This window comes from Morone saxatilis, unplaced genomic scaffold, assembly GCF_004916995.1.
Source record: "Morone saxatilis isolate NCDOM2014 unplaced genomic scaffold, NCSU_SB_2.0 Contig21, whole genome shotgun sequence".
Lineage (NCBI taxonomy): Eukaryota > Metazoa > Chordata > Actinopteri > Moronidae > Morone > Morone saxatilis.
This window is the reverse complement of record NW_023339774.1, coordinates 18536304-18558981: the sequence shown is the minus strand read 5'-3', so window position 1 is coordinate 18558981 and position 22678 is coordinate 18536304. Positions and strand designations below refer to the sequence as shown.

Below are 22678 nucleotides of genomic sequence, written 5' to 3'. Positions count from 1 at the left end.
CTGATTTTTAGAGTGTGTGTGCAGCATCTGAACAAACTGATTACAAATCAGATACATTTCCTTATTATTTATTTTTTATTTTTTTTGGGGGGGGCTTTCTGAAACACTTTTCACCCTCAATAAGTTAGTTATCGTACAGCCTGTTTGGGTAGTTACTGTATGAGCTGATTCATTTGCACAATCCCAATATAAAGACACGATAAAGTCATAGAAACTTCAGACTTCAAGTTTTTTTGGCGACATTATTTGCTCCTCGGTACAAACCCTGGGGTAGCAGTAAAGGCCCAGGAGGCTCAACATTAGTTCATAAATTTATTTTCAAACAAATTCCCTTTTTTTTTTTTGCAAAACGAAATTTATTCTTGTTGAAAAAACAAACTGTGTAAAAATATCACACTTCAATTACACAATACTTGCCAAAAATGTACAATGTTTTATTACTGAAATAAACACACACTGCATATTATTATAAATGTATGACTTTGCTCTCTGTGGTTTTTTTTTAATACAAAGTTCAAATCAAAACTGTAAGAAAAGAAGTTTTGATTTGCAAAACTAATAAAAAAACATGGATGTGTTTGACACAAATACATTATTAGCCTATTTTAAACATGTGATCATTTAAAACCTGTCCATTAAGTCCTGAGACGCCCTAAACAGTGACTGAAACGAATTACTTGATGGAAAATACAAGGAAAGTTCGTGTTCAAAAGTCTGATTCACACCAAAAAAAAATAATAACATAAATATATCTTTTTTTTGAAACAGCATGAATATAGGCACAAATAGTGTTGTTTATGTCCATCATTCAGCTGCGTGCTATCAAACAAACATACAAAAATAATCCTACCTTCAAAGAGGGGCGTTTTTTGTTTTTGTTGCTGTTTCTTTTTTATTTTAGTTTCTTGGAAAGTTTGTTGTTAAGACATTTAACAGCCGCTAGAGCCGCTGACAACTCTGTTCGCAAAGTTTTCAACCGGGTGTAAGACAGGCTGGCTGGCCGCCGGAGGCCCCAAAGAGGTCGGTAAGACCGGGACAACGACCGGAGAAGTCCTGGAGGGGCTCAGTGACCCCCCGATGATACTCTCTATGGAGAAGGGAGACCGCTGCACCGGGGAGCTGGACTTCTGCATCGGGGCTGCAGCCTGCACGCTGGCTGAGCCCAGACTGGAGCTGAGCTGGGGATAAAACCTACTCCTGGCTAAGTCCGTGGTGGTGGCCATCAAAGACGGCGCAGGGATAATGGTTCCCGTGTGTGAGTGTGAATGCCTGGAGTGCTGCTGTTGCTGCTGATGCTGCTGAAAAGCAAAAAGTGCAGAGTGTGTGTGGTAGGACTGGAGCTGGATGCCGTATCCTCCGCAGCCGTACGGTCCGTACCCGTACGCAGCGGCGGCCGGGATAAAGCTGTTGTGTTCCCGGAGCAAGTCCTGCGCCTGCTGCCGCTTGAAGCGTTTCCTCCGCCTCAGAAAGCTCCCGTTGTCAAACATATCAGCCGACTCCGGGTCCAAGGTCCAGTAGTTGCCCTTCCCAGGATTCCCGGGCTCCCTCGGTATCTTCACGAAGCAGTCGTTGAGGGACAAGTTGTGCCTGATGGAGTTCTGCCAGGCCGGGAACTTCTCCCTGTAGTACGGGAAGCGGTTGCTGATGAAGTCGCAGATCTCGCTGAGAGTGAGCCTCTTTTTGGGACTCTGCAGGATGGCCATGGTGATTAAGGCGATGTAGGAGTAAGGGGGCTTCACCAGGGTGTTCTTGCCCGCCGGCTTGTAGGTATCCCTTGAGGAGGTGGAGCTGTCCAGGCACTGGGAAGGAGAGCCGGCCAGGAGGATGCCGTCGTGCATCTGTGCCACCTCGTCCACGTAGGAGCGCGTCTGGTTGTCCCCATCCTCCCCCTCGCCGACCACGTCTATGTCGGTCTCTTCCGAAAGGATGGAGGCATCCGACATCTCTGAGCTCAGAGTCATGGCTCACACACACAGCGGCTGTGCCCTCCGACGCCAGATGAGGAAGACGAAGAGACGCGCAAGCTGCCCTGCCCTCCCTCTTCAAAAACTCATATGAGGAGGGGGAGAGGAGAGGAGCACGTGTCGCCGTCGGTGAGAGATGTCCCCCTGTTTTCTCGCTATTTCCATATGTTTTCAGGGTTTTTTTTTTTTTTTTCTTTAATATTATCCCCGACTAACGAACGGCCCCGTCGATGGCAGGCAGAGAAATGTGCCGGGAAACCTGCAAAACCTTGAATCACAGAGGGGGCGGACCTTCTCTCGTTATTTATACCACCGCCCTGGTCACATGGGGAGGAAACGTCACCGAGGCAAATGAAAAGAGAGAGAAAAAATGAAATAACAAAAAAAAAAGGTCTTTGAAAATTAACTGTGAGTGGTTTTTAAAAAAAAGTTTGGTGTGGCCTACATCCTTTTTAGTGGTCATTCATGGTGGCCTATAGTCCACACTAATCTGAAGCTTTTATTCCACACCAGTGTTTTGCGCAAAAATAGATGGTCGAAGATAAAAAAACATCTTTAGGAAAGTCTAATTGCTGGTGTGGACATTGCTAAGATCGAAGTGGATATTTTGACAACCGTTTTATTTATTTAGGCTTAGTTAGTGTGATATAGGCTATTAGGAGGGCACATGTAGTCTTATATTTTAATGTTTTATATTTTTTTAAATGCAGAAACAATACCTCAAAATTAAACAAATAAAAAAAGGTTGTAGCTATAATATAAATAATAATATATAATATAAAGGAAACCTGTGATATTTAATATGAATGCCTTCTGAAATATAGTGCCGGAGACTGGTGCACCATATCCAGGCAGCTCGGTTTGCGTGATCCGGTAGTTATCTAGATTATCCGCGAGCCATTTGTAATGGAAAAGAGTCAGCTGTTAACTCGAATCAGTCACGGGTCACGCAGAGCATGCAAGCCCCACATATAAGGCCTCTGCCGTGCGTATGGAGCATGGTGCTCTGTGTGTGTGTGTGTGTGTGTGTGTGTGTGTTAGTTTTATTCCATTTTATGGAGGACTTTGGAGTTAATATTATAAATATATATATATTTGTGTTTAGAAAAAAAAACATTAAAAAATCTCAAATGGTTTTACAGGTTAATCATAAAAGAAAAGTCTCAAGTGAAAATTGCACAATGTGTGTAGGCCTGTTAAAAAAGCCTGATAATATAGTTTCCTTATTGTCTATAGATTGTGTATTAAAGCCTAAATAAAACAAGTGAATCTCATTAATTCTTGTTTGTTGATTTAACTCTATTTACAGCCATTATTAGATCTTAAGTCAAGATGAGTAAGAGTGAAGTAATAACATAGATTGTGTTTTATTGTTATTTTATTTAGAACCACCACCTCTCTGCCGTTCAACTTTGCCTTCAGATGTGGCTGTTAGTGATGTGTTGGGCTGAAAATGATTTATTAACTTTTTTTTGTTAGTGAAAACAGCAGACATGGCCCTACATTTGTGCAAAAACTATTAAAACAAAGCAAAAACATTTACCATAATAATATTGCACTCTGTTAAATTTAATCAAACCATTAAAGAAAATAAAACAACTTTCTCATGTGCATTTTACTTCTCATTTATTTCTGTTCTGAAAAGAGAAGCAGTCAGCCTCTCATTAATGCAGTTGGTCTATCACACATTTAAGACATACTATTTAGATAATACAAATTTATAGCATACATACGGTGGCTTATCATGACTTTATTTCAGATTGAGTGATGTATCCAGGTACTGTGTGGCCCCTCAGTAACTTTTCAGATGTTTCCATTTGACCAGCGCCATCTAGCGGTGAACTTGTCTCATAATTAAAACACTTTCGTCCATTAATAAAAACTTCTGCAGTTGTAGGTGACACAACCAGGAATTTATACTAACGTCCCAAAACATTTCTGATGCAGTTTAGTGTAAATAGCCTATAGTTTATCCGACTTTTCATCCTGGCATACATCTCTAAACAACTTGCCTCTATAAATATAAATAGAGTTTTATATATAATAAACGCACTGCGCTATTGTAAAATGAATGAGTGAAAAATAGAAACAGTAATTTCTGCATACACTGATCGTTATTTGTCTTCATTATAACAGATTGAAGCCTCTATTTTATTTATTATTAATCACCTGCCACTTCCTAGTTTGAAATAACTGTACTATCATCATTTAATTCACTTTTATTTTGATTATTGGTTTTTAATTTATGGATAAAATATAATCTGATAAAAACTCGTCAGAGAAAGTTAGACACACACTCGCTAATCACGTTTTATATGAATTAATTGCATACATTTTGATTAGTTCTTTAAAGCAAAGTGAAGGAATAAGGCTTGTCCATGGATGTAGACGAGCAGGGTGAGACTCGTTCATGCTGAAACTGATGTTGTTTTAATCGAATCCGCTGTTATAAGCTTTTTGGCCTCACTGATATATTATCTCGATCAATAACCAGTTCATATCGATTGTGTTGTATCTCATCAGGAATGATAGCAGGCTAAAACACTACACAATGGGTTTATCAATAACAAAAAACAAACAAACAAACAAAAAAACACGTATGCCTTCATTGGAAAGAAGTTAATGTGCCTTATTTTAAAAATTTAGTTTGTCATCAGATTTGGTCAGGTCTGTTTTCACAAGATTGCTTTAGTTTAATTCTTATACAAAACTAAAAACCTAATAAAGTAGAGATTACAGAGCCAGAAAGATTCGAAATTAAACTCAAGCACAAGAACTCTTATAGAAACTTATTTCAATGACACTATCAGAAAAAAAAACATGAATGAAGTCCAGGCGATTTTTTCTCCCCCCTTTTAAACCGACACTTACAACAGCAGCACTCGCATGTGTGGTAAACCACCTTTAAAGTGTTTCTAAATTCCCCCTTTGCGATCCGAGGGTGTTTCCGTGCCACGGGGTACCGAGAAAGCACTTAGCTGTTTAAACGCAATCCCTGCCTGCCTGCCTGCCTGCCGCCTCTTGCTCTGACAAACCCCCTGAGTGTCACCAAAACGGTCCGTCGGAGAGAGGGTCTGTGGGGCATGTGATGATGTATCACATGCAGAAAAGGCGAGACAAAGTACCAACAAAGATACTGTGCGTGCGGTGGAGTGGAGAGAAGAACAAGCCACATCTGTATGAGGACTATCACACTCAGCCAGGTTTAAAAAAAAAAAAATATATGAAATTGCTTGATTAAAATTTTAAATATTTCTCTGTATTCAATTTCAACGGGAATATTTAGAATATAAATACATAATAAATGTAAAAACACTTGGAGGGTATAAATGCCTTGGATACTTTTGGATACTTTGGTCTCTCAATATTTCCAAAAATAAGATCTGTTAACGCTCCGCAGTTATCCAGCATAGTTAGTTCAAGCCTATTTTCAAATGTGTTCATATTACTGAACCAAACAGTTGATTGATTGCTAAGAAGGAGGCATGTGATTCTCATGCATGACAAAAAAAGATATATGAGCTAATTGGTGTTGTTATACCAATTATTAGGCCTTATGTTCTGGTTATGAATATATGAGTGTTATACTGTATGTTGTGTGTATGTTTATTTTTGTCTACAAGGGAACATGCTGATTTGTTATGTTTATTTTTTTATTTATTATTTAGATGTGTGTGTGTGTGTGTGGGGGGGGTATTATTGGTGCTGCAAATATTTGCTAGACATGCAAGTTTAGGCTAACTAAATAAAAGAAAGAAAGAAGAATAACTGATCATCATCATTATTATTAGTAATATTTAGCTATTCATTCATTATTTATTTTGAAGTTTAGTTTTTTTACAGAATATGTTTAAGATATGCCCCTATCATATATGTGTGTTATTTGATTTTAATTGAACAGCTCTATGTGAAAATGTTTCTTTCTAGACTGAATGTTTTGTGTTATAATGTTCAGCACCATACAGGAGACGAGGTTTGTCACCTAACAGCAGCCTAAAAAGACCAGAATGCAATGCAGGGTTGTGTTTTGAGTGATCGGCCCTAGTCTTACCTTCATCCCAGCTTACTTCTGCTTCTTCAGTGCAACAAGCTGGAAACCCTGAAAACTACCTAAAAGAGAAACAGATAAAGCTAGATGAGGTGAAATCTCTTAACTCGCTCACACACACACACACACACACACACATTGATCTACGGGATTAAAGATGATTTGAGGTGAATTTTCAAAGAGAGTGCACTAACTGATATCATATCCTCCTATTTTATTCTCCTGTTTTATGGATTTGAGTCATTTCTCATCATGAAAACATCAGTGTGAAGTTACTGTAATAAAAGACCCCAATTCACAAATTAATTTGCTATATTTGGGCAAAAAAGATATAAATCACATCATATTTATTTCATATTAAAGGACAATACTGCTGTTACTGCAATCCATTTGTCTTATATTCCTAATAAATTACAATTACATTGTTGTAATTGTACATGTCTTCCTCCTTCTGCCACAACAAATCATCCATCTTTTAAAGGGGAGAGTGAATGTACAGTGAGAAGTAATTACACAAATATAACGGGTGTTCATCATAAAACAATTGTCTTGTGAGCATGCCAAAATTGCTCTATAAAATGTAAATTTAACACTCAGTAGTGTTCTGGTCTATAATAAAATGCCTCATGCTCTTTCCATGGGTGCCTAACATCTCCATGTAACATGACCACTCAACTAGTGACTGTGTAATAAACCTATGTCCATCTTAATGAAGCACTATCACCTGCAGCTTGAACTATACTTTCATCAAACAACGCAAACCAACAAGGTAGTGGAAGGATTTCTTAGTGTTTTAATTTTGAATCACCCTCCCTTTGAGGCAAGACTTGGGGAGAGTGAAACATAATCTTAGCCAGAGAATGCATTCAACAAATGGTGGAGTTTATTCCCAAACATATGAAACCACATTGTAAAGTTGTTGTGTCAAATCTTAACATCATCTTAGTGATCCTATGATAACCATCCCATCATCTGAGTTGCTTTGATCCACAGCCCAGAGGACCTCTGAATGGGGAGTCTTATTTCAAAACAGGATGAGGGTGTCATTGTCATAGGACACAAGTTGTTTTGCACAGCTTACAGGCAATCTGACCATCCTGGAGGTATCCACCCCTCCTATTTGAAACTCTACAGGTTGCCAAAAAATCCTGAAGAGAACAAGGGATCTTGTTGCTCAGACTAAGTATTGGATGACAATCCCTTGTCTTTGTCTGTTCATCGCAATGACCTTACAAAAGAGCCCTGAAAATACTCACTTCAGCAAGCAATCACTTCACCTTCCACGCTATCTTAAATGTCTATGCACATCGTGCACCTGCATGTGCTTCACAGTAAAAGCCTTCCACTCTTGGAGATGGAGAATCTGACAAAAGCAATGAATTAAGTACAGAGGCATCAGTGGAAGACTTTTACATGTAAAGCACCTGGATGGAGATGACAGTAACACACAAGTATGAGTGAGGTAGTCTAGCTTGCCTGTTGCTTGAACTTAGTAGATGTCAGTCTAAAGATTGATTGAATTAATGTTTCTAAAATGGTGCATAATGGTTACGTATAATATTATTATTTCATTTATGGTGTTTATTTATTTATTATATTTGTATTTCATCATACAGTAACACAGCTCATTCCAGAGGTATATAGAAAACCCCATGAAGTTTAAATAAGCGTTATCTGTTTAATACATGCATACAAATTTAAAATATCTTGCATATCTTCTCAATCTGGGGAAGCCCAAAATCTAAACTCTTCTGACTCTAATCTGAATCGTTACATTTCACTGATAAAAGATAGGTTTGAGCACGAATGTGTTAAGGGAGTGGTGAAAGTGTTGCCTGCGAGGCTAAACTCGGGGCAGAAAAAGACACACGGCAAGATTGCGCTTTTTGCCGTACGTCACTTCCTCCCTCCTCTCTCTCTCGCTTCCATCTTGCTCCCCGCATGTGTCTGCTGTTAGTGTACAGGTCAGTGAGGAGCTTTAAATACCTTCTTCCCTGCACTGTTCCCCCCCGATCCGACGGCGAGAGGTAAACGAAAGCCTGTCCTGTTATAGGTGGCTGAGTTGTGCCGGGCTTTGACGCTAACGTTGCTGACGGCTCTGTGTGTCTGTGTGAGAGGCTGTGAGTGACAGGCCGTCCACTGCACAGTCTCCCAGTTAGCTGAGAAAGTTAGCCTACAAGTTCTTGCACAAAAGCTAAAACCACACCTTGTTTCGGTGCAGTGGGTTGGCTGCATTAGTCAGCAACCGTTAGCGGAAACCTGTCTGACGTTACCCGCTGTTAAGTTGTGCCCACTGCAGCCTTTTAATAATGTGGCTGTCTTTAAGCTTGTTGTTCACAATACAGATAACAAATGGGGTGAGCCATTAGCTCTAGGTAGCTAATGAACCTCAAGCGCTTTTGTGGCACTGACAGCTCCTTACTGGTCTTCTTCTGGTCTTATCGCTTTGAAAACGGTCTTTCCGTCGACCATCACACCCACAACAAAGCCTCTGCTCCCCGCCTGTGTGTATGTTATGTATGTATGTATGTGTGTGTTGTGTTGATGAAGTAGGATGTCCATAACATCGCATCACTTGTGTACACCTTGTTTATCATTAGGATGCATTTCTGCCATTTTCCCAGAGACACAGTAAGCATTTGTGATTTGTGAGGCCCAACCCAAAGAAATCAGACCCAGACAATGTCAGCATTGTGTGTATTTTCATGTAAATATTTGCGAGTTCATAATGTTATAGAATCAAAATCTTGAAATTTTGTACAGTATTTTATTAGTTTAAATTTTATATAGTTTTTTCTCTATGCTGGTAAGGGAATGTGTGCAAATGTGCACGCATACAACTTCCAAAAGGGAAAGTACCATGTCTTTGTAATGAAGCAGTGATGTTGGTGGAGAGGCTGCGCTATCTCCTGTTGGCATGTATTTATTGCAGTAACACCAGAGTGGCTGCTGAGGTTGTGATTTGCCAGAGAGGCAGCGCAATGAGGAATAAAAACAAAACAATCTATTCTGCAGGACTCATCTTTGTTCAGAATAACTCTCAGCACGTCACATTTCTTGCTGCACCAGGTGTGTTTGTGTTCCCAAAATTCATGTAATCTGAATGCAGGGATCAGATACACAGCCATTTGGTCATGTTACAGCCCCCAAGGCTATAGCTCATTCGCCTGAGGTCTGTCACCATCTATTTTCCTTTTCCATTATCCTTTACGCTCCATACGTTTACCACATTGTTTGTGTTCTGGGTTAGATTTTTAAACAGAAGGCTCAATGAGCTCAGAGCCTCCAGTCATGAATGAAGCATATCACGCCCAGTGTGTGCTAGTCATAAAACACATGAGGCAAGTTCTTGTGAGTTCATTGGTAAACAGAAGGCTAGGTGAGGAGCTGCAAAGCTTTCAGGGAAGCATTCATTTTTGTGCTCAGCTGTACATGCATTACAGATGCGTTACTGCTGGGCTGTAACATTGCAGCTCACGTTCTTGTTAGAGATGATGAGGTGAAAGTAAAAAAACAAATGAATAGGTCTCTGAGGGTTCATCTCATTCATCCAGACAAGACTAAATACTGTACTGCAGCTTATACAGCTTATAATGTATTAATACTGTAAGGATATTACTCTTTGAATCAGTATAAGAAAAGAAAGGTGGTTTCATTTACTCTAAATTTATGTTTTTTTTTTGTTATTTGATGTCAGACAACTACAACTTTGTGTGTTACAGTTCCTTAGTTGCGTGGTGTGCTTTGTGTCTTGGTTCCCTCTTTGTGCTGTATTTTTTTAGTAACCTGCTGCAGCGTGACATTTTGTGATTTACCCCTAACATGAGTTTCTGTTTTAACTGTTTGTGAGATATATGATACTCTAGATCAGCTGTGCCAGTGACACTAACATAATTGCATGTAATGTACTTTCTATTTTTCAGATGAAAGAAGCAATTATGAATCAAGAAAAACTTGCTAAACTGCAGGCACAAGTCCGCATCGGCGGAAAGGTAATTGACAAAATAAATGCATTATTACAGGTGACATGAAATGCTTGATTTTCTGCAAAGCCGTCAGTGATCTCTGCTATTTCTTAATGCCTGACTACATACTTAGTTTTAAGGGTTTAGCACCAGGTAGTCATTACAAATGGGGCCACATCATCAACCCAGTTACTGCATACTTTACTGCACCAACCTAAAAAAATGGAGAAAAGAAATGCTCTGACGTAAAATACTGTACTATTTTGGTAGATAATATTGAGACACAAGGCTGAAATGTCAGGCAGTGCAGCTCCATACATCTTCAGCTGTGAATATGCCTTTTAAAGGTAGTTTCTATGACAACCAACAATTTTATCTATAGTTTGTGTTGCATAGCAGCAGTAATTTTAGGCAACAGTGTGCTGTAGGCCAGAGAGGGTACTAAAAACAGTTTTCAGCTTCTAGGGCAAAAAAGGTTTAATATCTAGCCTACAAGTTATGTTAGATACAGAAGATGATGCTTTAATACATCCTTAAGAATCGAAGGTTTACACAAAAATATGATTGTATGAATTTCCCCATAGGGTAGTGCTCGCAGAAAGAAGAAGGTTGTACACAGAACAGCAACCGCAGATGACAAAAAGCTCCAGTTCTCCTTAAAGAAACTTGGTGTCAACAATATCTCCGGCATCGAAGAGGTAGGCAGAAACTTTGATCTCAGTTTTGTCCCACCGTGATTCAAGGTGAATCTGTGTCAGTACCGGCCTTCATTTCGTTGCTGACAGTATAAAACTTTGGTCTGTTACAGGTTAACATGTTTACAAATCAAGGAACAGTCATCCACTTCAACAATCCCAAAGTGCAGGCCTCCCTCGCAGCCAACACCTTCACCATCACTGGCCACGCTGAGACCAAGCAGCTGACCGAGATGCTGCCGGGTATCCTGAACCAGCTGGGAGCAGACAGCCTTACGAGCCTCAGGAGACTTGCCGAGGCTCTCCCCAAACAGGGTCAGTAATTTATAATACTAAAACATATTCAGCAATGTTGAATGAAGCATATCCCTCTCTATAAATTCATGGCTGTATTTTCTGTTTAGTGAAACTTGTTTCAAGAGATGAGTCTTTACCCTTAAGGATTGTCTGTTTCTGGCCACTTGACCATTTCAACTGCCCGTCAGGCTTCTCACAGATCTTTTTTCTGCTCTCACAGCTGCAGATGGAAAAGCACCGATTGCAACAGTAGAAGAGGAAGATGATGACGTTCCAGGTGGGTGCCTTAAATGTCTCATTTTGCACTTCACTGAACTGTCCATGTACATTAGTCTGTTCCACCATTCAAAATACCATTCAAAATTACTTCCGTGTCTCAGGTTAAATGTGATCCTCTGGAGTGAAACTCCTTCAAAGTCTTATTTGGAAATACTCCTTCACACTTGTCCATTATCAGACCTTTTTTTTTTCTTTCTCGGTTAAATAACCATGGCAGGTTTGTTTTTCTTTTGGCTTGTGAAAGGGGTCATATGAAGGGGATTCATCAATGACTTTACGTGATGGTGCAATGCAGCGTTTTGTGTTTGAATCTCATGTTCATTGTTTATAAGATCTTAAGATCCAGTTTGCTTTTCTTTGTGAGCAAAATGGGCCAAACACATGAGGTTGCCATTACAATAATCTCAGCTTTTCCCAGGGCTTCTCTCCCCGTAGCCTTAGTTCTCACTAATGTAACAAACGATTACACATGTATTCAGCAATAGAACAGTTGAAGCCTGATGGCACAGGGTTAACAGACACTGCCATCATGTTGTTATTAGAGTTAAGTTTCCTTTTTGTTCTCCCACTGCAGGAACATGTTTACTCAGACCTTTTGGATTGTTTCCAGTTTAACCCTCGACCCTTTAAGCCAAAACTTGGAAAGGCAGATTTCTCACATTTCATGGAGTAATTGAAGCCAACTTTTTGATGCTTTACGCCATAATTTTTGCAGCTGCTTTCAGTAGTTGTGAGGGCCTTCATATGCCGAGCACATTGCAGTCTATATAGGAGTGGGGAAAGATGAGCAGAGAATTGGGATTGCATTACACCTATTATGTTTCAGATAAACACGCCTTTTCCTGAATTGGGCTCTGGCACTTCATTCTCTGGCAGTCATTTGCGCAGATGGACATGCCTTTCTCTCCAACTCAGCCAATTTACCACTGAATCTTTTGTTGTTTCAGACCTGGTGGAGAACTTTGACGAAGCATCCAAGGATGAGGCTAACTAGAGGAAAAGGGACTCCCTGGAGTGTCAAAACTTGACAGGACCATGTGGGGCACAAGATGTTTTTCTGTCTATTTTGAGAGGTGGAATGTTAATAGTTAAAGTACCTAACGTACCTGTACCAGTAACTGAGAAGATGGATAATCTGTCAACCTTTGGCTGTGAGAATTCTGTAATATGTGCAACACCTGAACAAAGTACTTGTATACTCTTAAGTGAATTATTTTTGAATAATTTTCTAGAATAGTACTCTGAAGTATTAAAAAACGGGGGGTAACAGTATTTAAACATAAGGTATTTTAGTACTCATTCCACCTCTTTTTCACCAGAATCTCCAAATGCTTGTTGTGCTCTGTGGTCTGTATGTCCGGTTAGAGTGAGAGATTGTGTGTAAAATGTGGTGTTTAAGGCTCCTGCTGTACATCTGTTTCCTCATGTTACTGAACCTTAATTTCCTTGTGGCCTCGCTCAAACCACCATATCTGGATAAACCTTTGCTACTGTCAATAAATTGCCAACATTTCTGTGTTTCTTTTAAGTACTATTTCCACTGCTGAAATACTGTAGCACGCTTTAGTGTGCAGGTTGATCTTGGCCAGACTGTTTACATCATTGTAGCAACTCAGTTAAAGGAGAACTTCACTGAAAAATCTAGTAGATTTGAAATGATTCTCCCTGCTTGGATCACAACTGCATCATCAGGTGTTGGGTTTTGCATAATGTATAAGATATTACCTGTAGTATTATGATGTAGATACAAATAAGACCTCATAACATAATCATATACATAAAGACAGAATAAATGTATAACCACAAACATGCTGGCAGCACGACTGTAGGGTTGGTGATGTTGGTCAGTTGACCAGTTAAGTCCAGACTGAATTATCTGAGTGACTATTAGCTGGATGGCCATGTAGTTTAGAACTGACATTCATGGCCTCCCAGAGGATGAGGGCTATCAATTTTGGTGATCCTGACTTCTCTACAACAATTATGAGGTTGACATTTGTGGATTGTTGTGAAATGTCTGAACCATTGAAAGGATTGCTGTGACATTTCGTACAGACATGCATATCCCCCCCAGGAGGAACTGTGCTGACTTTGGTAGTCATCTGACCTTTACCACTATCATCCGGTCTAAAATAAAATGTCCATACAAGCCAAATACTAGAATACCAAACTAAAATGGTGAACATAGGAAATATATCTGCTTAACTTCAGCTTGTTGGCATCATTGAGAGCATGTTAACAGCACAGCAGTGTACCTAAGAATGGCACAGAGCTGCTACCATGGCTGTAGCCTCTTATGAAACATAGCTCATTATTATGAAATGTTATTTCATCATTCTACTTTTCATAATAGGAGCTTATTGTGGATCCTTTTTTTTTTCCATTCCCACAGCTTTTATTTCTAAATGTCATCTTCCCCAATGACCTGCCTCAGTGTAACTTTCCATTCATTCACTGTGTGTCAAACATGACAAACTGGCCACAGCCAGTTAGTGATTGGCTTTGAGACTTTGAAAAAATGACTATTTGAAATAAAAACTGCTGGACTAAAGACCCACAATAAGCAGTTATTATGAAAAGAAGCATGATGAAATAACTCATAATTTTAAAAGATAATGAGTTTGTTTTACTATATCATGGTTATATTTTGGCTATATTCATTCAAATGATTATTTGTTTGGCTTATTTTGAACACTTTTGGTACAGAATTTAATAATAGTACCCTACAGTTATTATTATTTTCTTAGCTTGTAACTGGATAGCCCTATAGCTTTACATTCAGTGATACAGGCTTCTCTCCTGTCTTACTATCTATCCCTTCTACCCACTAAATAAGTGTATATTCTCCACATAACTGTGACTCTGTTGACTGCAGTTTAAAAAGATATTTTAATTAAATAACAGCTTGATTTCCATTACTATAAACAGTGGTTTGACCTTTCTGACTTGCAATCAGATAAATATCTTTACAGAATGATGTCCGAGACTGAGGTCAGTACAAGTAATTTCTTGATACACCACTTACAGTATGACTGGTATAAAACACAAGCACAGTCGTACAGTGGCAAACAGCACCACAATAACCCCGTGGGACATTTAAATGAGGTGTGAGGTCACAACACATCAGTAGAAATTAGTATCACAATACAGAGAAACACAAAGGACTTACACCAATATGATAATTTTATCACATTACGACACAATGTCCAAATTATTCAAATAAATAAACTCAGTACAACCAACACAAACATCTTCAGGAACAACAAACAGCTTGGCAGAAGCACACAGTCTGTGCCACAGGCATTCCAGTACGTAACCAAGTATTTCCAATCCACCCACTGCAGTCTTCAGAGGAGCCTCACAAATGAGCTCACTATGAAGACCAGACAGCATGAATGTGAGGAAATTCACTGTATTATATTAAAATTCTTTAACTCTTCAGAACGGTTTATTATTATGGTTAATAAGCTCGTTTAAAAACACTTGCCATGACGGGAAAAGGATGGAACTGCAAATGATGGCATGTAATGTAAATATACAATATTAAAAGATTCAAAACAAAACCTCCATGCGTATTTAAATCAAAATCAACCCTACACTGCACATTTTGCAGCATACTACAGGTGCAGTGCAGTGCATGCTGGGTTGTAGTGAAAAAGGTAACTTTTTACGTTTCTGTTGAAAACCTGTCAGTGTATCTCGAGCAGATTTGCTACTCCCCATTCAGTGTGAAAAAGTGCAGAGTAAAGCAGTTTGGAAGATTGAACATTTACACGGCACAAACCTTCACGTGCATCATGCCAACAACATAATATTGATATGATGTAACGCTGTTGAAATGTCACTTAACGGAACAAAATATTTCTGTTGGCCGACAGCCTGGGCGTGCTACATGATTGTCCAGAGCCCAGTGTTGTCCCTTCAGTATTTGTTTTCCTCAAGTGTCACAGTTCATTCTCTGATTCCCATCAGTAACTTCAGTAAGTGTGCCTCCATCACCTGTTGAACTAAACAGAGAAACACAAGATAGTTTAATTGAGCTGTGTGTCATTTCTAAGTGGACAGTGACTTTTTTCTGAGCAGGCTTTTACTATCTTTGGAGCAGCAGCATTATCAACAACTCACCTGCTCAGTAGTACAAACTTGAATTATGTATATTTAGAGGAAATCCAACTTGCCTCCTTCAATGCTCACTTCTGAGTCATGAGTCAAAGTGACTTTATTTCAAGGGATTGTGAGACTCAAATTAAATAGAAGAAAATGTTTCTCAGCCTTTCTGTATCTACATGTTTTTTAGGCTAGTGATTAATTTACACATACCATTCCGGTGGCCCATAGCCACAGCCATGTCCATTGCATTGAATCCAGAATCTGACTCTATGGTAGGGTCAGCACCACTCTCTGAGGACACACAGACATACCAACACTTTACTATTGTACAGGTTGATGTCTGTTGATGGGTGTTACTTTGAGTGAAATATTTGTCCTTACCTAACAAGATTTCGACACAGCGCACATGGTTCCCGTGGACAGCGTACAGCAGAGGGGCTCCTCCATTCTGAAATCCACAACAGAAACATCAACAAGGCACATGGACTGACGCCTCCTTACTTTTTTGTTGTTATATTCTACTTAACCACGTCAGATGAACATGTGATAATGACATGTTAGTATTCTTACCCAGTCATATTCATTGACGTCAACCCCGCAGTCAATGAGCATCTTCACAATATCGGTGTATCCCTTACTGCAGGCCAAGGACAATGCACTTTCCCTCCCTTTGGCCAGGAGGTTGGGGTCAGCACCCTACGGCAAAGAGTGATACAAAACGATGACCAGTGAATACACAAAGAGCACATGGTCTAATATGAGGAAACCTTTACTTTTCCATACATTTTGGAGCAGAAACTCGACAACAGCAATTTGTCCATGTGCAGCTGCCCACATCAGGGGGGTAAAGCCTTCCTCGTCTTGGAGATTGATCACAGTCTCTATTAAAATGATACAGAAACAGATTTTTTTTTTTTTTTTAAAACCCCAACATGATCACTACATATATTTTCATCATCATTCATACGCACTTATCCTTCTACCGTTTCTTGTTTAGCATGTGATTTATATGAAATAATAACATCAGTAGAGCTGAAAAGATTAGTCGACTGACAGTAATACTTTTCGGGCAAAACTGCCAAACGTTTTCTGCTTCCTGCTTCTTAAATATGAGGATATGTTGATTTTTACTTGTCTCATTTGACAGTAAACTCTTTGTCTCTGCTTTTTGGATTGTTGGTCTAACAAAAGACGACACGTGAAGACGTCATCTGGGGCTCTGGGTAAATCTGGTGGCTAATTTATCAGCCATTTTAAGGACAAATCAATCAATCGTCAAATTAATCTGTTATAAAAATAATTGTTGGTTGCAGCCCTAAACACTAATGGTTATTGCCCGTTTGAGGACCCAGATGGACAGCCTACCTTGTTCAATCCTGCTGGCCAGAAACACCATTTCACCCTGGGCCGCGAGCTGATGAATGGACAGAGCTGAGGGCGAAAAAAAACATGCATGATTAACATTTTGACTTGATTCTATGAATAAATCAATAAATGAGCTGAAAACAAACTGTGGTACTTACAATGCACCAAAAGAGGCGTGGAAGAAACTTCATTGCCACGGTGTTTATTGGTGAGTGTGGTGGACTGCTTGATGGGGGAGAAATGTTTGGTGGTGGATGGTGTGTAAACATGGCGTACCTGTATACCTGGGGAAGGGGAGGTCTGGATATTGCACTCAGCTGAAAGACAAGGAAGACATCGTGTGGTAAGTAAGCTCACATTAGTTGTGCGTTATAACAAAAATGTAAATGTCCTTGCTGCAACCTCGAGACACATAAACGGGGTTCTTACCTTTAAACAAAACAGACGCCACCTCCAGATCAGAGTTGACCTGGTCCTGGATGTTCTTGCTGTCTTCCTCATTGAGCGACTTGACGAATCTGGAGCAGACATTCATGTCAAAGCGGTTGGGCAGGATGAACTTGATGCCCATGGCCACGTTCTGGGTCCCTGGGTCGTCTCCTGTCGACTGCTCAGTCTTGATGGCACCCAAATCCGGCATCACACAGATCCCTTCCATGTCCTCGGGTGCCAGAGGACACTCTCCTGTCCCATCTGAGGCCGACACGGTAACGCTGTCCATCCTCTGCTCACTCACTGAACTGTCAAACTGAGGTGAAACTGAAGCCACTGCAAAGCCTGAAACGCGGACACGAGTTATATTGACATTAAATGGGTACGTTTTGTTCCTAGTTCACACCGCGTACAGCGTTAACATGCCCTAACGTTGGCTGACGGCGCTAATACAGATACAGTAGGTCCTAATGTTAATAATGTTAAATACCTACCAACTGTCTGTTAGCATGTTAGCTATTGTTCTCGTAACCTTCCGTTAGTTACCGACTAACTGTGGCAAATACAGGTGAACATGGAAATACGTGCAGCGTAGACGTCGAACTAGCTGTTCCAACATTAGAGACAGTTCTTACTCGCAAAGACATCGTTTTATTTGAACATCTTCGTGCGGTTATCCCCCTTCTTTCGGTGTTTTGATTGATGTACGCATGCGCAATGGCCCGCGTCCACAACGGGGTGCACCCATTATTAACCTCCCTCTATTTTGTTCCGGAACCTCCACGTCATACTGCCGCTGGACAGATGGACTTTGATTCACTATGAGCAGACATGAAATGTGATCATCAACATAGCATAATACGAGTCTATAGTCTAAAATCCGCCTGTTCAGTTGTAGTAAATCATTTAAAAAGAGACTGTAATCTATTTGATGTATAGTAGTTTACTTATTTACGTCAGTAGCACATCAGGGATTTAAAAATAAGTTCATCAGAGTGCTTACATAAGGTGTCTTGATATTTTCACTGACTTAATAAGGCAATCTTTCACATCCAGAGCTATTTTCCAATGAAAGCTGTAACCAATTAACTAAATGACTAACTGAACAAAAAAGAGTGATCTGAACTCAATACCAAGTAAAGCTGATCCAATAGCCTTCTGTTGTATTGCAATTGTATTGTAATAAACAGTTAACTGATTGCGGTCACTTATTTATAGGGCCACTTTCTCGGAGGGGAAATTTCCATCTTTATAGTTAATTCAAATCATCACTACTACTTAACAACAGACCGATTCAATTACTGTATGTAGCCAACATGAATGTTGAATGGCAGGTATTACTTCGTGACAAAATAAACAGATACAAATGAACTGATATATAAACAACATTAAGTTTTAATCAGAAATTATTTGGAAATTTCAACAAATATTGCATAAAGTCCATTATACATCATTAACTGACTTCATTACAGGCTCTGAACCATTATTTGTGGGTCTTATCTGGCATGCCCTGTTGCTATTAATATCTTTAAATCCAACTAATGGCTGTGTAAAAAAAATCGCTGATGAGCAGATGTTACAAATAATAATCAAATACACCTATGACACCTTATCCTCAAGAAGGGGTACACATCAGAAAAGTTCAACAAAGCATAGAGATTTTGAGCTTGTTTAATATTCTTTTAGATCAGTTTACCACATTAATGACGGGGAATTACAAACTCGTTCCAGCAGTGGTTATTATCTTTGCTCAAATTTCCAATACATTATTCTGATTTAGAGGTAATGGCAAGTATTTCCTCAGAATCCGTCAAATCCCTTCATCGAAAGGCATAAACATGGCATTAGTCTTCTTTTTTTATTGTTGGGAATTCAGAGGTGAGGAGGTGAGTGTCACCTCGCTTCACAATGATCTATAGTACTTTTCACGTACAATATCAATCAATCAATCAATCCGTCTGTCTGTCTGTTTAGTCTGTCTATCTATTGATCTATCTATAATGGCGTAATTAGGCTATTCAGGATAAACTGTGTTTAAGCCCCTGGAGTATTTATCCCATTCATTAGTCCACAATAAAATGTTAAATTGCCATCTTTCCTGTGTGATGCTTTATTTCAGTAATTTCAGAACATGTTGATACTTATTTTATTTAACCTTATTTCTCACTTGGTACATGTTGCAAAATTAAAATCCTTAAACTTTAATTTAAGGCCAGAATTTTCATGATTTGTGTATTTGAAAGGTCAAGAGAAGCTTTCAATGTTTGTTTGTGGTTTGTTCAAGTAAGAATTACCACACAGCAGTTCCTAAGCTGTTGTTCTTGGACTGGATATGGAATTTCTTTTTTCATCAAAGAAGTGCTGATTGACTGTGCTGGGATGACACTACCAGGCACTGCAAGAAGAGACATTTGTCCTGAGGCCTCTTTGTGGGCAGTAGTTGTTGCTGTTTACTTACTTACTTGTTTTTTTTTTCTCTGATAAGGAGGTCAAGGGTCACGGTCCATCCATGCCTCTATGATGACACGAGGGGGTCTTGAGGAAGTTCACATGCTCTGGTCTTGGCTGCCTTGTTTTGACAGAGCCTCTCTCTGAAATCCACAGTGGGCTGCTTTCGCCATCTACAAGACATCTGGATTACTTGCACTGAAAATACATGAGATTACACCTTATACTTTACCTGGCGTGGACCTCACTTTGTGCTCTATTTTGAAAAACTAAATTTTTAGAAGAACATATTTAAAAAAAATGATTAAAGATGATATGATGTTATTTGGAAAAATATACACAAGATGGCAGTATTGTAAGTTTATTCAGTTTCTACTCACTTATTTGGCCAACAGATGGCACCACAGTTTAACAGGGTATGAATTGCAGTGCTACATATTTGATGGGCTTTGTTCCTTTCCCAAATGGCCTATAATCCTCTCATCTTCCCAATTAAGCAAGACAACGCTATCCGAGGAAAACTCTAAAATAACTCTGACTGCTGACTGTGTCAAAAGTAAGACAGTACTGTTGCAGACTGTCAGCTGTGACCTCGTTTCAGACATTTAATCTGTTGCTCATTATCAGTCAGTGGGATAAGTCTGGGAAGTTTGGGAGCAGGAAGGGTGGGAAAGTCTTCCTCTTGCTTCCTGTTACTCTCATACATCTCTGTGAACGTCTGTTTCTTCTGTGCCTGTTTATGGTTACAATCCAACTGAGACCCGAAAGATTTTTATCCCACAGAAGAGCCTTAGTATTTCATGCAAATTGAGCACATTTGACGGTTCACATCTTCATCATCTTAATTCACTCTAGTTATAATTCAGTTATGAGAACAAAATGTCTCTAATGCAAAAATAAATTATATATATTATTGGCTACAAAAATCTCAGATTGAACTGCTATTACCACAGTCACATTTATATGATAGAATCAGTAATAGTCAAATAGTTTTACAGTTAATATGAGCCTATAAGATTATAGAAAATGCTGTTAAGCTCCAGTTGACTAGAGTCATAAAGTCAGTGAACTAGCTATCTAAAGGTTGCTAACATCTGCTAACATTAGCCACCATAAACTACTGGTCATACCAGACCAAGTAAGTCTGTAGCAGCAAAACTGTGGACTGTATTTAATTGATCAAGGGTGCGTTTAGTTGGTAATTAATGTAACATCTCATTTGTAAGGGAAATATTTTTTTTTTCTTCATTCAAAAGTTATATTCTCACTTTAAAATAGTTTGGAGTGTTGGGTGTTTTATTTTGAAAAAAAAAAAAAAGATAAGCTCATATTTTTATACAATTACAATAATCTACTATGTGTATTTATTGAAATTAATATTCTTTGAAATCACATAGCACAATATTACTATATGCACACAACATTGCTAGCTCCAAACCTTAGACAAGTAAATGGTAAATGGTAAATGGACTGTACTTATATAGTGCCTTTCTAGTCGTTTGACCACTCAGTGCGCTGTACACTACATGCCACACCCGATTTGCACACATTCATACACTGATAGCAGTGGCTGCCATGCAATGTGCCAGCTGCTCACCAGAACGAAAACTAAGCATTCACACAGTCATACACTGATATATGGCATCGGGAGCAATTTGGAGTTCAGTATCTTGCTCAAGGACACTTCGACATGCAGTGAGAGGAGCCGGGGATAGAACCGTCAACCTTCCGCTCTACCTCTGAGCCACAGCCATAAAGGGGCCCTCTATTGATTTTAAACATGATGTTCAGTTAATTAGAAATGATGAGTTCTACTCAGTCAACTAGGAGAACAGTTTAATGTTATCTGTGGCTCAGAAGAAGCTTTCCAACGTTTTTTTAAATAAACCTTAGTTTACCTTTGATGATATCCTTGAAGTCCTTGGCTCGAAGATTAAAAGTGATCAGAACTGTGGGACATTTTGAAGACAAATAATAAAATAAATGACTAAGTTGCATCATGGGAAATGTAGTATCCAGTATTTTTGGAGCTTGACCCATTCTACAGACTAAAAGTAAAAAGAAGTTCTATGGAAATGCAATGGTAAATTGCTGGAACCCTTTAATGAACACAACCCCTCTGACACAAACAACTGTCTTGCTTTCTTCTTTCTGTCATGTAGCTCAGTAGTGGCTAAATATATCTGTATACTGTGATAAATACTGAGACAGCATAGATACACAGTTGATATTAACACCCACATATTGATATAATGGTACATATGTCAAAACCGCTTCCGCGGTTTAATACTATGATCTCTTAGTCAGATATATCCTGTGTCAGAATCAACAAACATGCAGTGGTGGAAGAGGTGATCAGTGTTATTCAAGTAAAAGTAGTTATATTGTGTAGAAATACTCAATTACAAATAGAAGTTGTGCATTAGAACACTCCACTTAAAGTGGAGAAATATTGTAAAATGTAATTAAGTATGTATTAAGCAGAATCACCCTTTTCAGGGTGTTTATTACTACATATTCTGTATTATTGTATTAGTATCGTTGATGTTTTAATGTGCAAGCAGCATTTTACTGTTCAACTTTTTTATATAGACATTGTATGTTGTTAGTTATTGTTGTTTATTATATATTCATATAGGCTATACACCTATGTTTTCACCATACCTCGAGTAGCATCCTATTTTGGCCTCTTGTGCATGACATTTTTAGCACTGTTGTTGTTGTATTAGGGTTTACTGTATATTGTTTATGTCTGCTCTTGTGTTGTGTGCGAGTTTGTACCCCTGACTGCAACTCCAGTTTCCCATCTGGGATAATAAAATGACTGTACTGAACTGAACTGAACATATACCCTTTTTGATGTCTATTTCTACCTCCCTTAAATTGTTCTTGGAACTGTGTGTAAAACTGAGAACAACCTAAAACCAGAGTCAGATTCCTGTACATGTACACATAATTGCTGATTTCTCATTCTGACTGCTGTTTACTCTATTAAAATGCATTTTTTACTTTATTTGTTGATTAGATGTTTGTGCGTAAACTAGTAACTAAAGCTGTAAAATAAGTAAAGTGTGT

The 22678-nt window shown here is 39.0% G+C and overlaps 3 protein-coding genes across 6 annotated transcripts; 1 reads left to right on the top strand and 2 right to left on the bottom strand.

Moving 5' to 3' along the window:
• Positions 1-384: 384 nt before the first annotated feature.
• Positions 385-2212, bottom strand: foxd1 (forkhead box D1). The gene has a single exon (XM_035668085.1). The coding sequence runs from the start codon at positions 1959-1961 to the stop codon at positions 930-932; it is 1032 nt and encodes a 343-aa protein (XP_035523978.1). The 5' UTR covers positions 1962-2212; the 3' UTR covers positions 385-929.
• Positions 2213-7897: 5685 nt separating this feature from the next.
• btf3 (basic transcription factor 3) lies at positions 7898-12776 on the top strand. 2 transcript variants are annotated; one of them, XM_035667576.1, is made up of 6 exons: positions 7898-7976; positions 9936-10004; positions 10562-10675; positions 10786-10987; positions 11190-11246; positions 12196-12776. In XM_035667576.1, the coding sequence occupies exons 2-6, from the start codon at positions 9936-9938 to the stop codon at positions 12240-12242; spliced, it is 489 nt and encodes a 162-aa protein (XP_035523469.1). In that variant the 5' UTR covers positions 7898-7976; the 3' UTR covers positions 12243-12776. The 2 variants fall into 2 exon arrangements, with proteins under 2 accessions (XP_035523469.1, XP_035523468.1); XM_035667575.1 differs by having other exon boundaries at positions 7908-8039.
• Positions 12777-14118: 1342 nt separating this feature from the next.
• ankra2 (ankyrin repeat, family A (RFXANK-like), 2) lies at positions 14119-17915 on the bottom strand. Of its 3 annotated transcripts, none has more exons than XM_035667572.1 (9): positions 17791-17915; positions 17153-17500; positions 16882-17040; positions 16724-16789; positions 16142-16239; positions 15929-16054; positions 15740-15806; positions 15569-15649; positions 14119-15255 (listed from the first exon to the last, which is right to left on the bottom strand). In XM_035667572.1, the coding sequence occupies exons 2-9, from the start codon at positions 17442-17444 to the stop codon at positions 15200-15202; spliced, it is 945 nt and encodes a 314-aa protein (XP_035523465.1). In that variant the 5' UTR covers positions 17445-17500; positions 17791-17915; the 3' UTR covers positions 14119-15199. The 3 variants fall into 3 exon arrangements, with proteins under 3 accessions (XP_035523465.1, XP_035523467.1, XP_035523466.1); XM_035667574.1 differs by having other exon boundaries at positions 17650-17884; XM_035667573.1 differs by having other exon boundaries at positions 17153-17884.
• Positions 17916-22678: the final 4763 nt, after the last annotated feature.